At 35.0% G+C, this 13,258-nt stretch overlaps 1 protein-coding gene across 1 annotated transcript; it reads right to left on the bottom strand.

Annotated features, from left to right (window-relative positions):
- Positions 1-11,311, bottom strand: LOC140746055 (putative fatty acyl-CoA reductase CG5065). The gene is made up of 13 exons (XM_073078046.1): positions 11,180-11,311; positions 8,462-8,555; positions 7,774-7,937; positions 6,404-6,494; positions 5,418-5,563; positions 4,828-4,937; positions 4,292-4,363; positions 3,820-3,940; positions 3,000-3,122; positions 2,643-2,762; positions 1,727-1,878; positions 1,218-1,323; positions 1-766 (listed from the first exon to the last, which is right to left on the bottom strand). The coding sequence occupies exons 1-13, from the start codon at positions 11,302-11,304 to the stop codon at positions 649-651; spliced, it is 1,542 nt and encodes a 513-aa protein (XP_072934147.1). The 5' UTR covers positions 11,305-11,311; the 3' UTR covers positions 1-648.
- Positions 11,312-13,258: the final 1,947 nt, after the last annotated feature.

The raw sequence follows: 13,258 nt of genomic DNA on the forward strand, positions 1-13,258 counted from the left end.
AGAAAAATATTGTTTTATTTTAATTTATAGTAATATAATCATAAAATGCTAATAGCCTCTTGGGACTGAAACAAATAAAATATTCTAGTCAGATTTGTTTTTGATACGAGGTTACCTTTGAGTGAATAAGAATTACTATATTTAAATCTATGGTAATCTTAGGTGGCAAGGCAACCGTTCAGAACCTCGTGCAAAGATCGGAGTGAAAAAGTTCCCATTTAAAATTTAATATTATAAGGTTCATATAAAATTAATGGAATAAGTTTGATACAAAATGTCTTTATAGTCATCGCTTTTACATTTTTTCGAGTAATCCCCGTATTTCTTCACATTTTAAACTGCCTGGTTTTAAACATCTAAATTTCTGTTTAGCTTTTAGCTGTTAAGCTTTTAGCTGTTTAAGCTGTTAGCTTGTTTGCTTGATGGTTTGGGCACTACTGACAATGGACTTGGGCTCTGTGTACTGTACTGTGGAGCGACCATCCACACTTCAGCGACGAACTAAAGCTCGTTTCGTGCCGTAAATTGTAAATATTGTGGCGTCATTGGAATACTGAGCAACGCCATCTGTTCGTAAAAACCTAAAAACTCTTGTCATGTCTTAATTAATCCTATAAACAAACAAATTGAATTATAATTAGAACTATTTCATATAACGTGTAGCTGATCGGTCCTGGTGGTGAATATCGCCTGGCTCCATCTGACGAGCGTCCACAGCGCGAAGCCAATAAACACGTACCGTACAATTACATCCACCGCCCACATACTGTAAAAAATGTAAAATAAATGTTTTAAAAGTGTGACAAGCCTGATAATACACCCTTGCTCGTCCGGGCAACATACACACAACAACACACACACAATAGCAACAACAAATACTCTTTATTTGTACACCAAATAACAAATACATAAAATAACAAAAAACGGCCTACAAAAAGGCTAACAAGCGATTTCTTCCGTACCATCTTTGGGATGGAGTTAAAGATATGTAGAGTTAGACTATGTCCAAATGCAAATCCCTCTTACTCTGAGAGGAGACACGTGCTGAGTGGCACTACCGTCACATCTATTTTTTTGTCTTAACTATCCAATGGATAATGCTGGTTTAAAATGTGTGGTCCAGGTAAGGCAAATCATGCAGGATGTTTTAATTACTTCTAAATTTATTTAAGATTAAATAAAAAAACTTAGTTAAATAGAAATCAGTCTGAACTTACATTTTCATATGTCTCTTAGCAGCCGGTATGGTGTCGTCAGTTTCTTTTAAAATGTAGACGCGAGCTGCGCGCACACAGTCTTCAAAGTACTTTGGAATGCTTATACCTAAAAGAGAAAAAAGTTACACTATTAAATATGGTGGCGACGTCTTTTAACGTATACCAGAAACTTGTAGAGCCACAGGTCATGCAAGTTTAGTCTTTATTTTACTTTGCTGTGCTTCTATTTTTACCTGACTGTGGAGGCATTCTTCGGCACGTTCTTCAGACTGACCGGCCTAATAGATTTGATCATATGAGGTGTCGTTGGTTTCGTCGAGATTGTGAAAGTGACATTGACTATATTATTTTCCTATTCGATTTATTATTTTTAAGTTTTAACTAGGCTGTTTTTTTGTTTTTATAATAATTACTATTTTGTGTATGACATAAGACTTCTCGATCTTTGATAAATTTTAACAAAGTTACAAATGCCTACAAGAATTAATTCCAATGAGACCATTACATACCAGCAGCGTCCAGCTTATAGTCCTCTCGCTCCCGCGCGTTGAGTCTCGCTCGCACGCGCTGGCCGCGCTCCGAGATGAAGTCCCACTGGTTGTTGGTGTAGTACTCGAACACGTCGAAACCTTTGCTGATTCGCTTGTGGACTCTGATGAGCCTGATAGGAAAAAAATAGTATTACATATAAAAATGTAAGGAAATTTTATTGTTAAATTTACATTATAATTTATCTGATAAACAACTTAGATAGCACCAGTTATTTATAATTAATCTATACAGTTTCTAATAGGCAGGACCTTTTATGGTTACACCTATTTCTGCTTCATAAAAGCAGCATTAGTCGCTGCTGTGTTCTAGTCTGAAGGGTCTGGTAAGAGACATACTTTTTTGAGGCGTTCCAGCTTAGTCCTCAGGGGTAGCGGCGCATCTGTGGCCGACCTCAGGTAGAAATCTAATCCTATCTTGGGTGGATTACAGATGTCCATGGGCGGCCGTAACCACTTACCATCAGGTAGACTGGATGCTCGTCTACTACCCCTATATTATATAAAAATAGGCAGAAATTGTGAAATATCGGTCTTTTGTAGACAAAACCATGGATAATTTAAATATTAATAACAGGCATAAAAGGCCCGAGTGTGGTTGTTATTTATTATTACCACGCTTTTAGCTTGGGTTGTATGTATGTATGTATGTAACGGAATCTTTGAACTCTATTTTTACCCAGTTTGAACGGTCCGATTAATTTAAAATTTTGAACATTTATCAAGAACCGATGACAATACACGATTTTAATAATTTCATCCCATTCTCCTCATCAGGATCGTCAGAAATCAGGATTAACGATTTTCCTTGTGCGATTTTAGCGTGGTTTTTAGTTTTTAAACTATGTATAATTATTTTTAATTACAAGTCACTTACACGGGATCAAAGCGTAATATAAACAGCAGAGTGTCAACCAGAATGGCAGGAATCCAGTGAAACAAGATGGCGCATATGTTGTGCATTACGCGGGAGTGCTTCATTGACCCTCCGGGATACCTGTAAACATACATCGGTCTTGAAAACGTCATCGTTTCTATCTGTAATGAATATATGTAATTACCATGAAAACAATAGTCCCGATTGTTTAAAAGTGAACTCACGTTACTTTTTCAAACTCTTAGAAAAGATGTTTCAGTAATTCCCAGGGCTTTGTGAAAATAACTTGTGATTTCTGAAAGCTTTTTATGACATCCTTGTCGAATGAAAAATCGTAGTAAAAATGTGTGGTCGTACCACACAACGCCATTGAGCGGCACTCGGTTGATGATGACCTCCTTGCCGGTCTCGATGAGCTCCGACCACGTGATCTTCACCTCTGCGGAGCTCGTGCAGTTGTAGATCATACAGCTTTTGTCTCTGCAATGATAATATAAATTAAGGATAGATGTATGTCGAAGCTATACAAAATATTATATTAACTAATAGGACATAGACATCTACTTATAAAAATAATTTGGAGTCTGCTTTTATAACTTTCTCAACTAAAAGTGCTTTAAAAAGTGAAAGTAACTTTTCCCTTTTACAACGAATTATTCGGTTATATTACTTCGGTTATATTGACAAATATTATTTCGCGTGATAACATTCCTAATACAAAAAATCACTGCAGCAGGAATAAACAGACATTTTCTAAACATATTTTTAAACCGTAATTAATGTTTTTTTTTAATAATTACGTATGTATTTATTACTAAAATTATACAGCCGTGTGCCACTTGATTTTCGCTACGACACTCACGCATAGCCTAGTGGTTAAAAATCGGCCTCTCGACCGAGTAGTCCAAAGTTTAAATCCCAGGCACGCATTTCTGATTTTTCAAAGTAATGTGCGTATTAGAAATTAATTATTACTTGCTTTAAGGGTGAAGGAAACCATCGCGAGGAAATCTGAGAGAATACATGAGAATGCATGAGAAAAAAAAGACTTTCTTAAATGTATGTGAAGTCTACCAACACGCACTTGGCCAGCGCGGTGGACTATGGCCTAATCCTACTCATTATGAGAGCAGACCGTGTCCAGCGGTGGGCCAGTAATGGGTTGACGACGACTCACTCATTCTTGATGTAGTTCCACGCGGTGACCATGATGCCGTTGATGAACACGTCCACGGGCAGGTAGTCCGCGTAGCTGTTGCTGCGGCAGTACATCGAGCGGATCACGCCCTTGCCGGCGCCTGCAACGACCATAGACAAACGCATTTGAAATAACCATAGACAAGCCAATGGTATTTAAAAAGTTATTTATTTTTAGAGGTCTTCGGGAAGACTTTCGAATTGTTAGTTAAGTTTGTACATTCATTCTGATGTAAAAAAAACTTTCATTTAACTATGTAACTATAACAAACTTAAACTTATTTTGTTTAAAAATCAATTAAAATATTTACATTAACTTTATAATTGGTATAATCCTAATTCTTTCATACATAAGTGGGTATAATCTGAGTTTGAATTAAAAAAAAATATAGAATATTGTTCACAATATGACGTTAGGCCATCATAACATAATTATTTCATTGAATATTTACCGATAAGCAATCCTGTTGGTCCATTTATGTTGTCTGTCCACCCGGGGACTGGTTCCCGCCATATTGGGATAACTATAATACATAATAAAAAAAACAATGTATGAATTAAATACAAAAATAAAATCAATTTCGAATTAAATTGCATTAGTAAGGAAGTTAACCACTTGTGTTCTAATTTAAAGGAAGTGATATCTATGGTGATTCGAACAATTGAGGCTGTTAGAACTAGAGTAGCCTAACTACAAAAAAACATGACTTACAATATGGGGAAAAGTAAAAGTGTGCAACATTTTTACATTACGAAAATACAAATTGGTCAAAAGTCATTTAAATGTATTATAAGAGGTATTTCAACTTACTTCTCGTGAAGAACACCATCTGTGATTGGCCTCAGTTAAGTCTCTAATAATATTTTGAGTTTATTACAAATGTTTTTTTATTCCAAATTTCATGACCACAGAAATGGATCTCTTATTTAATAACTCATGAGACTAGACTATGGTAAATTGTTTTTAGAATTAGTAAATTATAATTACCAATGGAAGGTCTGAGGATCATGACAGGGATCTCTTGCATGGCCTCCACCGCCAGCGCCTCGCCCAGCGCTTTGGTGAACGCGTACGAATTCGGCAGTTTGTTTAATAACCTGATGAGGTTAAAACTTAATTAGAATATATATTTCTTAATCATACTGCATTTATAAAATATATTATCATCTATACCTCTTTGATTTTATAGAGGTAATTTATGCTTCTATACAAATATGTGTCATTTTATGCAGAAATTAAAATTTTGTATTACATTATCAACTTAAATTGTCTAGATAGATGTTGAGATAAGATTAATTAAATAAAATTTACCCACCCACGTGCTTATTATACATACCTACTTAGGCAAACATGTTTCACGCGAAATTCTTATATTCTGGTGTATCTACCGTTTAAATACTCGTTTAGATAAAACTTACATGATGTTCAATATCTTTTAATACAAATTTTCTGATACTAACTTCGTTCTTATTTTATTGAAATAACTCAAAGTATTCTTCTTATAAAAAATACTAAAATCTTATAAAAAGATGATCCTTCGAGACAGATTTTAACGTAAAACGGTAAGTAATCCTTACATAGGAGCAATGGCCTCTACCCCCTCATCATCCAAGAGCTCGACAGTGGCGAGCACGCGGTGGGGGTCGGCCGGGGGGTCGTACGGCTTCTCTTCCAGAAGCTTCTCGTGCAGGTGACAGTATGCTGTTGATATGTGGACGAACAGCTGGAAATATGATTATCTTTTTTTATTTTTGCTATATGATGTATGTAAAGAAGTGATAGTTTAGTGGTGCGAAACTCGGTCAATCGGGGGGTCCGAGGTTCGAACCTCCAGCACACAGCTCAGATTTTTCAAAGTTATGTGTGAATTATAACTGTTTTTTCATTTAATTTTGCTTAGACGGCGGATGAAAACTTGGAGAGGAAACCAGCGCAATACGATTTTTTTACGATATGTATTCAGTATAGTTCGCGTAAAACTGCTTGTCCGCTCTGAATATACAAATGAATCGCGTCTCCATAGCAAATTGTATGATTGATGATACAATTTGCTCAATGATGACTACACCTGCTTCCAACAACTTCAGAGCGGACTAGCAGTTTGGCGCGAGCTATACCTACATAAGGATTATTATGACGTCATTGTATCAAGATTTCTTTTAGATACAAATACGGAGCTCTAGTGAAATGGGTAAGTAACTTATTGAAGAGATTTAAGTTTATATTGGTATAGGACAGGTGGATGTATATGATGGATAGGTTCATCCTTCACATTAGTTTAGAATGTCATATGTACTCGTATGCAGAGTAAAGATTTTATCTATTTAGTTTGTCGGTGCAAAATGTAATTTTCTGTAAATGCGTGTACGAGGCAAGCACAAATTATATCTATTATTTATTAATTACCTAAATAAGTTTAAAAATACCATTACCACGTCTATCCCACAAAAAACATGAAAGACAATTTCTTAACTTAAAAAGTACGTGATTATTATTCATGTATGCAAAGTTAAGCAAGCTAAGCATTTTTTAAGGATTATGAATGTTATATAAATGTTCTCACTTTCAATTTGTTGCATTGCCTGGCCAAATCCAAAGTTAGTTTTGTGCCGCGGACGTTGAGAAGGACTGCCTTCTTCAGAGCTTCGTCGAATCTGAAAACCATGAAACATTTTCATGGGACGATATATTTATGTCTGTTCTTAATCAAGTTAAGATTAAAGTAACGCCTGATACAATTAACTGTTCTTAATCAATCTATCCAATGTTTTCAATGATCAATAATTTGACAATATTTAGTCAGAAATTGTCATATTGATATTTTGGATCTTAAAATCTGGATCGAAATTGCATAGATTAATTACTGATAATGGACGGTAGCGATTATGTTGTACGATAGGTGAAATTTTATGTATTTGCTCTATTTTTAATTGTTCTTTGTATGTTGTATGATTGAATGTGTACTGTTTTGTTCATTCTTATATACGTTCATTCAACGTTTAATTTTAGTTAATTTGAATTAGCACTAATATAATTAATATGTATTAATATAATACAAAAATGATAATTTTAAGTGAACATGAATATTGTGAGTAAAAGTATTGAGCACAACCATGTGTTGAACGACATATTATTACAAAAATACAAACCAGATTTAAACATTTCTCATGTTATTTGCACAAAATTACCCAATGATACGTGTAAATGCAGTTAAGTGCTTCTGTTTGTGTCACCAGTTTTAACTGAGTTTTATTTACATAAGATTACAAAATGCCGCCATATTGGTGCTTACGAAATTACAGTTATATTAGTACCAAAATATAAGAAAAATATTGTATCTAATAATTTTTATGGCCTTTGTAGGACATATGTATAAATGACAATGTACAAAATAAAACTGATACGCAAAGTTCCAGGTCGAACCTGGAACTTACTCCCGGACAGTAGACTTAAAATTTAAACTATAAAGAATATCTGGCCTATAATAGTACACTAAGCTTTCCAAGTGTAGCCTAAGCGTTTCAAGTTTGATTTCCATTTAGTTTTTAACCGACTTCAAAAAGGAGGTGGTTATCAATTCGGCCGGTATCTTTCTTTTTTATTTTTTTTTATGTATGTACACGAATTACTCCGCCGTTAGTGGGCCGATTTTAATAATTCTTTTTTTATTGTGTAGGGACATATTAGACACGCTGTTTACATCGTTATCCAACTAAATATATTGAGCGCCGACTTCACAAATATGTACTAAACCAACATTTATTTCAATTATTTTTTACTTTGTAGTGACATAGAAGTCGGTTGTATTTTTTGTTAAATTTTTTTTTAACATTTAAATAAGTACGAAATATATTTCTATTGTGACATTTCTATCTGTGTCCTATAAAAAGCACTTAAGACTTAACTTGTCTTTAAAAATATCTTGACTTTTACCTGATAGTCGCAGCAGCATGTACAATAATATCGACATTTTCAGTCAGATATTGTCTGTCAGCGGCGCTGATGGCCAGGTCTGGCTGGCTGGCGTCACCCCCCACCACCCTGACCTTCTGGAGAATCTTGTCCAAGCCGTAGAGAGCCGTGAGTTGTTCAAACAACTGTAAATGTTAAGTTATCTTAATTGTGTTTGATGTAATGTTGTAAAGGTTAGAACACTTCGTTTGATTCTCAAGATTTTTTTATAATATTGAAGTAGCCAACGAGCGTGCAGTCCACCTGACACAGACATTTTGTAATCAACCCCAGATAAGAGTCCTATCTGAGGTCGATCACGCCTTGCTTCACCTGAGGACTAAGTTGGAACTTGGAACGCTTCGGATAAATATGTCTAGCTTATCGAACACAGCAGCGCAGGCCTATTATATTTCTGACTTATAACAGCAGTTTTAAGTGCTATTGTGTTCTGGTTTGAAAGGTGTGGTAAGGTAAATTCACATAATGGATACTAGAGGCCATTTAAAATTGGATTGTCAGTTACAAACGGTTTGCCACTTAACATCAGCTCATTAACTTCCAATAATAGACATATATGTATGTACTCTGTATTTTAGGTTAACCAGAGAAGACATATACACCTAAAACTATTTAAATAAAGTTATGGACGTCATGAAATTCAGCTTACCGGATCACTAAAAACAGTCGTTAGTCTTTCCCGTGGAGATTTTCCCTTCTTGTTCCTCACCAATAGTATAATTTCACGAATATCTGGACACTTTCTGAAAAGGAAGAGTTTTATTTTGTGATTTCATCCGACGATTTTTTTTTTTTAATAAAAAAATGCACATGTAAAATTATTTTAACAAAAAATGTATGATTAATTAAGTAAGTACAAATATTATATCAGTATAAATGCGAAAAAAATACTGTACGAAAAAAGGCTAAAAGGCGCATACGCATCGAATTTTGGATATTTTTTCTGTTGTAGGGACCTTTCTTTTTTGGGGTCCCGGGACAGTTACCCCGCCTGCCCTGTCCGAAATCTGCCTTTGGCCATAAGTGTAGGTGTGACGATTGTGTTGCCGCAAGGTTTTGAAATTCCAGTTAAGGTCAAGTATTTATAAGATAATTTAATGACAAATTTCAACAAACTTGTTTACATGCTCCAAATTCAAATGAGAAGCAGGGATGCATAAACAGATGGAACATTAGAGAAGTTAAATGAAGTAATCGTAAAACTTCCGATCGTTTTTATTACATTGACGGAGTGTGTGGTTGGCCAAATATTTAAGGAGTATTTGAGGACATTAAATATTATTGTTTTGTCCTTTTATTTTCACCCCTAAGGGGACGATTTTTTTATAATCCTTTCTTAGTCATCTACGTTGTATTTATATAGAAACTTTATATAAATACAATCGTCAGAAACTTTATTCTTTCAAAGTCTGGTTTAAGCTAGTCGTTGTCTGTTAGTGTCAAATTTATTAAAATCTTGTTTGTTTTGAATTACCTGAAATACAAATTATGGTTTTATGAAACTTCTTTTCCTACTATAGTCATTTTTTGGGATAGTACGATTACGCTGACAAATCGTTCATCTTCAACCCCGTTCGAAACGGACATTTGTAAGCACTGGCGTAAGAAAAATTCGAAACTACGGGCCAAATAATTGCGTACAATAGGACCGTCCCAAAGAAAGCAGTGCGTATGGCAACAGTACCATTTAGCATTACACAACAAGCTAAAAATAAACAAACGTAATGCCACTCGCCGTGGCCATTCAACTCCACAAGGTCACAAATAATGGACGTGTTGAAAGACAATTAGGAACTTTTTCTTTGCGGATATGCTTTATTTCTGATCGAGATTGAGATATGATTTTGTAAGTAGGTGATTATGATTTGTAGTTACATTTCTTAAGAGCGTTTTTAAAAGTATCTAAAAACGACCAGATGTCTGTATGTTACCGATAAAAGAATGAAGAAAAACTATTTAAGTACATAAAAATGCAATAAGAGTTTTGTAAGGATAGGTTAAGTGGTTAAGAAACGCGGACTCTTGATCAAGGGGTCCAAGGTTCAAATACCAGACCTCTGATTTTTCAAAGCTATGTGCGTATTATAAATTATTTACCACTTGCTTAAATATCGCGCGGAGACGTAATAATATAACGTAAAATTATGTAAGTATAAGGATATCATATAAAGTTAATAATATTGATTATGGGTAATATTTCTATCGAGTACGTAATGGAGAAATATTTCACACATATATAGGTTTTTTACTATATTTGCCTTTTTTGTAAAATAGCTATGAAAAAAATAATGTCAAATAAGCACATAATTTTAAAACAGTTAGAGGCGCCTGCATCTAGGATACAAATTTCGTATCTCGGCAATATATCGCTCACATTTTTGCCATTGGGTAATGCTTGATCATTCCGAATTACACTAACAAAGCACCCAAAATTAGTATTTCATGAGAATTAGTTACCGTGTTAGTAAAAATTGCATAAAAATTCGCAATCTAACATGCGGATAACTCGAATTGCATCTTGTCTTGCAAAGTTGCAACGTATTTCTTAATATCTTTACGCGACTCATGGCTATTCATTGCCACGCAAATGACATGTAATTGCATTTAGTACAGTATTGCACGATTTTAGTTACGAAACAGTCAATGTGGCGATATTTGATACTTTCTTAATTATAATCCGCATGTATCTGTGACAGATCTCTCGTTCTTTTTTATTTATACAAGATAAAAAAAATCACCAACTAGCTTGTAGACATTTCATAAAACGCTTTCAATTTCATAATACAAGTATTTCTAAGTATGGATTGTTTGTAAGTTTAAATTGGTATATCAGTTGAAATATGGACCATTTGAAATGTAATAGCAGGATAAAAAAGCTTAAAGCAAAATATTTAATGGGAAAATTATATTTCCGAAAATGATTTTAAACTACCCGTGTAAAAAATATAAGAAAAATGATTAATAAATCCTATTTCTAAATAAAAGTCTTTGACTATGTCCTTGTTGAAGGTTGGTGGAACAAGTATGCTTCGAGGCAGAAGAGGCATCATCGCCACATCTATCTAGCGTAAAGCATTTCGGAAGAAGGGTAGGATATGGATGACTTACAGACAAGGTGACCCTTTGGTCGTAAGCAGTGGTAATGCTTCAGATAGAACGCTTGTTCTGACTGATTGACTGACGGGACGTCTTACCCCCCGGGCGCACATATATTGCGGCAATGTCAACATAAGGGCGGTGGGCAGGAAATTCGGGTCTCGAGGGTACGCTTGTTCAGGGATGCAACGCATTCTCAGACGGAGAAAAATTACCGTGAGGTGGACAAGTTCATTTGCTCTTTCAATCGTATAAAAAATAATAATTGTACCTTAAGAGTTTCTCCACGAGAACTTTCCCCATGAATCCAGTGCCTCCAGTGATGAACACGGTCTGGTCGCTAAAGGTCTCGGCGACGCGGTCCGGTAACTCCATATCAGGGCCGTTTTCTGACATCTTGGTATCTAAAGCAAAATGTTTTTAAATATACAAGGATACTTATCTTTTAGTTGTTAATAGTATGTGACTATAAAATGATATGATCGTGATTTACGTTTAATAAATTAGTATCTACCAACAAAACTGATCTACCATAAACATGTAATTTAATGATACTTTATTGTAAAATAAATGATTTGTCAATTGAATCGCGGAATTTTGTTTAGTTCATGTTTATCAGAGGATTTTATTCTACTTAATCAGATTCTAAGATTGAGTAATAGAGCCTACATGCCCTATATAGCAATATTAAATATAGTAGATATTAAAAAATATGTATATCCCTAAGGGACTATATAGGGAATGAAAGCCTACCTTTTATTTCAAAAACTAACTTTACGATAGCACTGTTTTAATATCATTTCAACCATATCCAACGATGGTAGGCAAAAAATTGTCAATTTTTTTATTACTATCGAGCCTAACACTTACTGACCTAATTTCTAGATGTAAATAAACTTATTTAAGAAAAATGCAAATGAAGTGACCTTGGCTACTTACTCGAACGTTGGTAAGCCACCACTTGCAATGCGTAAACCACCAACCTCGAAGTACTTTGTCTTTTCTAGCGACCCCACTACGACTTGGTTCAGTGTTTTGAAATGTGTGTGGCGCAAGTTATGCGATCGGGAATTTTGGTCTTCTGCATAGAATTATCTATTAGATTAGAATCTAGAAGTAGATATTAAATCTCTATATAAACAAACGCTTTCTACACTCACAGCCCCACACTAGGATTCCCTGTGTCGTGGGTGCCATGGGTGGGTGGGGATACACACATAGACAAATACACAAACACCCACACCCAGAAATCTAAATCTATCACTTAGATATTTGTCTGGCCGGGGATCGAATCCGGGACCCTTTGCGCGTCAAACCGGCATGGTGGCCGCTCCGCCACGCGGGTCGTCATCTCTGTGAATTTTTAGTGGGTTTCAATATTATTCAAAACTGATCGAATACGAAACCAGGTAGGTACATAGTTGGGATTTCAGAAGGATAAGAATACAACTCTGGACAAGTGCGAATAGTAGATTTGAGATGAGTATGAAGAACTCTCAGGCGTTTCTCCACGTTTTTCTTCACATGCAAAGGTAGTCAATAATTCGTAATACATAAAAAATAATCAAAAAACTGCGAAAGCACTACCAATAGTCATGCAAAGTAAGAAACCGAAAAGGACTTAAATTAGCACAACGTTGATGAGCATGACATTATTATTTATTTATTTTGTGTATACCAAATTCAGTTTTTATTTTCTTTATTATATTGATCCTCGTTAAAGTTTATGAATTGGGCTAACGTCTAGAGGTTTGGTAAGTCGTTTCAGAGCATGTCGACCGCGGTAATGATTGCGTCCTCCGCTCGTGGTAATTACGTGGATTTATGTGCCATCAGTCGGAATCAGAGGAATCTGCAATACTCGTCTCGTAGCGTGTTTCTGGAGTATTTAATAAGATAACAATTAAATGAGTCAAAGAATTAGACTTAGTAGAATCACTCTTTAGTGTTCTCCATTTCAAATGTAGAACACTGATGAAACGTAACGAAACAAATGGGATAATGAAGGTTGAATGGGCTCTCAATCGAAGGGTTCAAGGTTCGCAAAATAGGAACGCATCTCTGATTTTGCAAATTACGTGCGTATTACAAATTAGTATCACTCGTTTAACGGTGAAGGAAAACATCGTGAGGACACTTACATGCCAGAAGTCTTCTCATGCCCAGCATGTGGTTTGACGACGAAACAGGTGCCTTCACGCTAAAGGGATTATCTGCCAGTTAAGACTACAATAATAGTTACAATTAAAAAAATGATTTAAAAATAATTATACTGAATAGTTTTATCGTGAAAATTACAATATTGTTAGATATTTGTCGGGTACCTTTTATTTTTAAAAATAAAAACTCA

This window comes from Epargyreus clarus, unplaced genomic scaffold, assembly GCF_041222505.1.
Source record: "Epargyreus clarus isolate Ecla_fem2 unplaced genomic scaffold, WU_Ecla_fem_2.2 ptg000012l, whole genome shotgun sequence".
Lineage (NCBI taxonomy): Eukaryota > Metazoa > Arthropoda > Insecta > Lepidoptera > Hesperiidae > Epargyreus > Epargyreus clarus.

Excerpts from the sequence above, each read along its gene's own strand:
- LOC140746055 (XM_073078046.1), bottom strand. The coding sequence starts at position 11,304 with ATGTCAGAAAACGGCCCTGATATGGAGTTACCGGACCGCGTCGCCGAG. Across the intron at positions 1,879-2,642 it reads ATATTACGCTTTGATCCCGT|GCTCATCAGAGTCCACAAGC; the intron begins GTAAGTGACTTG and ends TTTTCCTATCAG. Across the intron at positions 767-1,217 it reads GCTAAGAGACATATGAAAAT|TATGTGGGCGGTGGATGTAA; the intron begins GTAAGTTCAGAC and ends CATTTTTTACAG.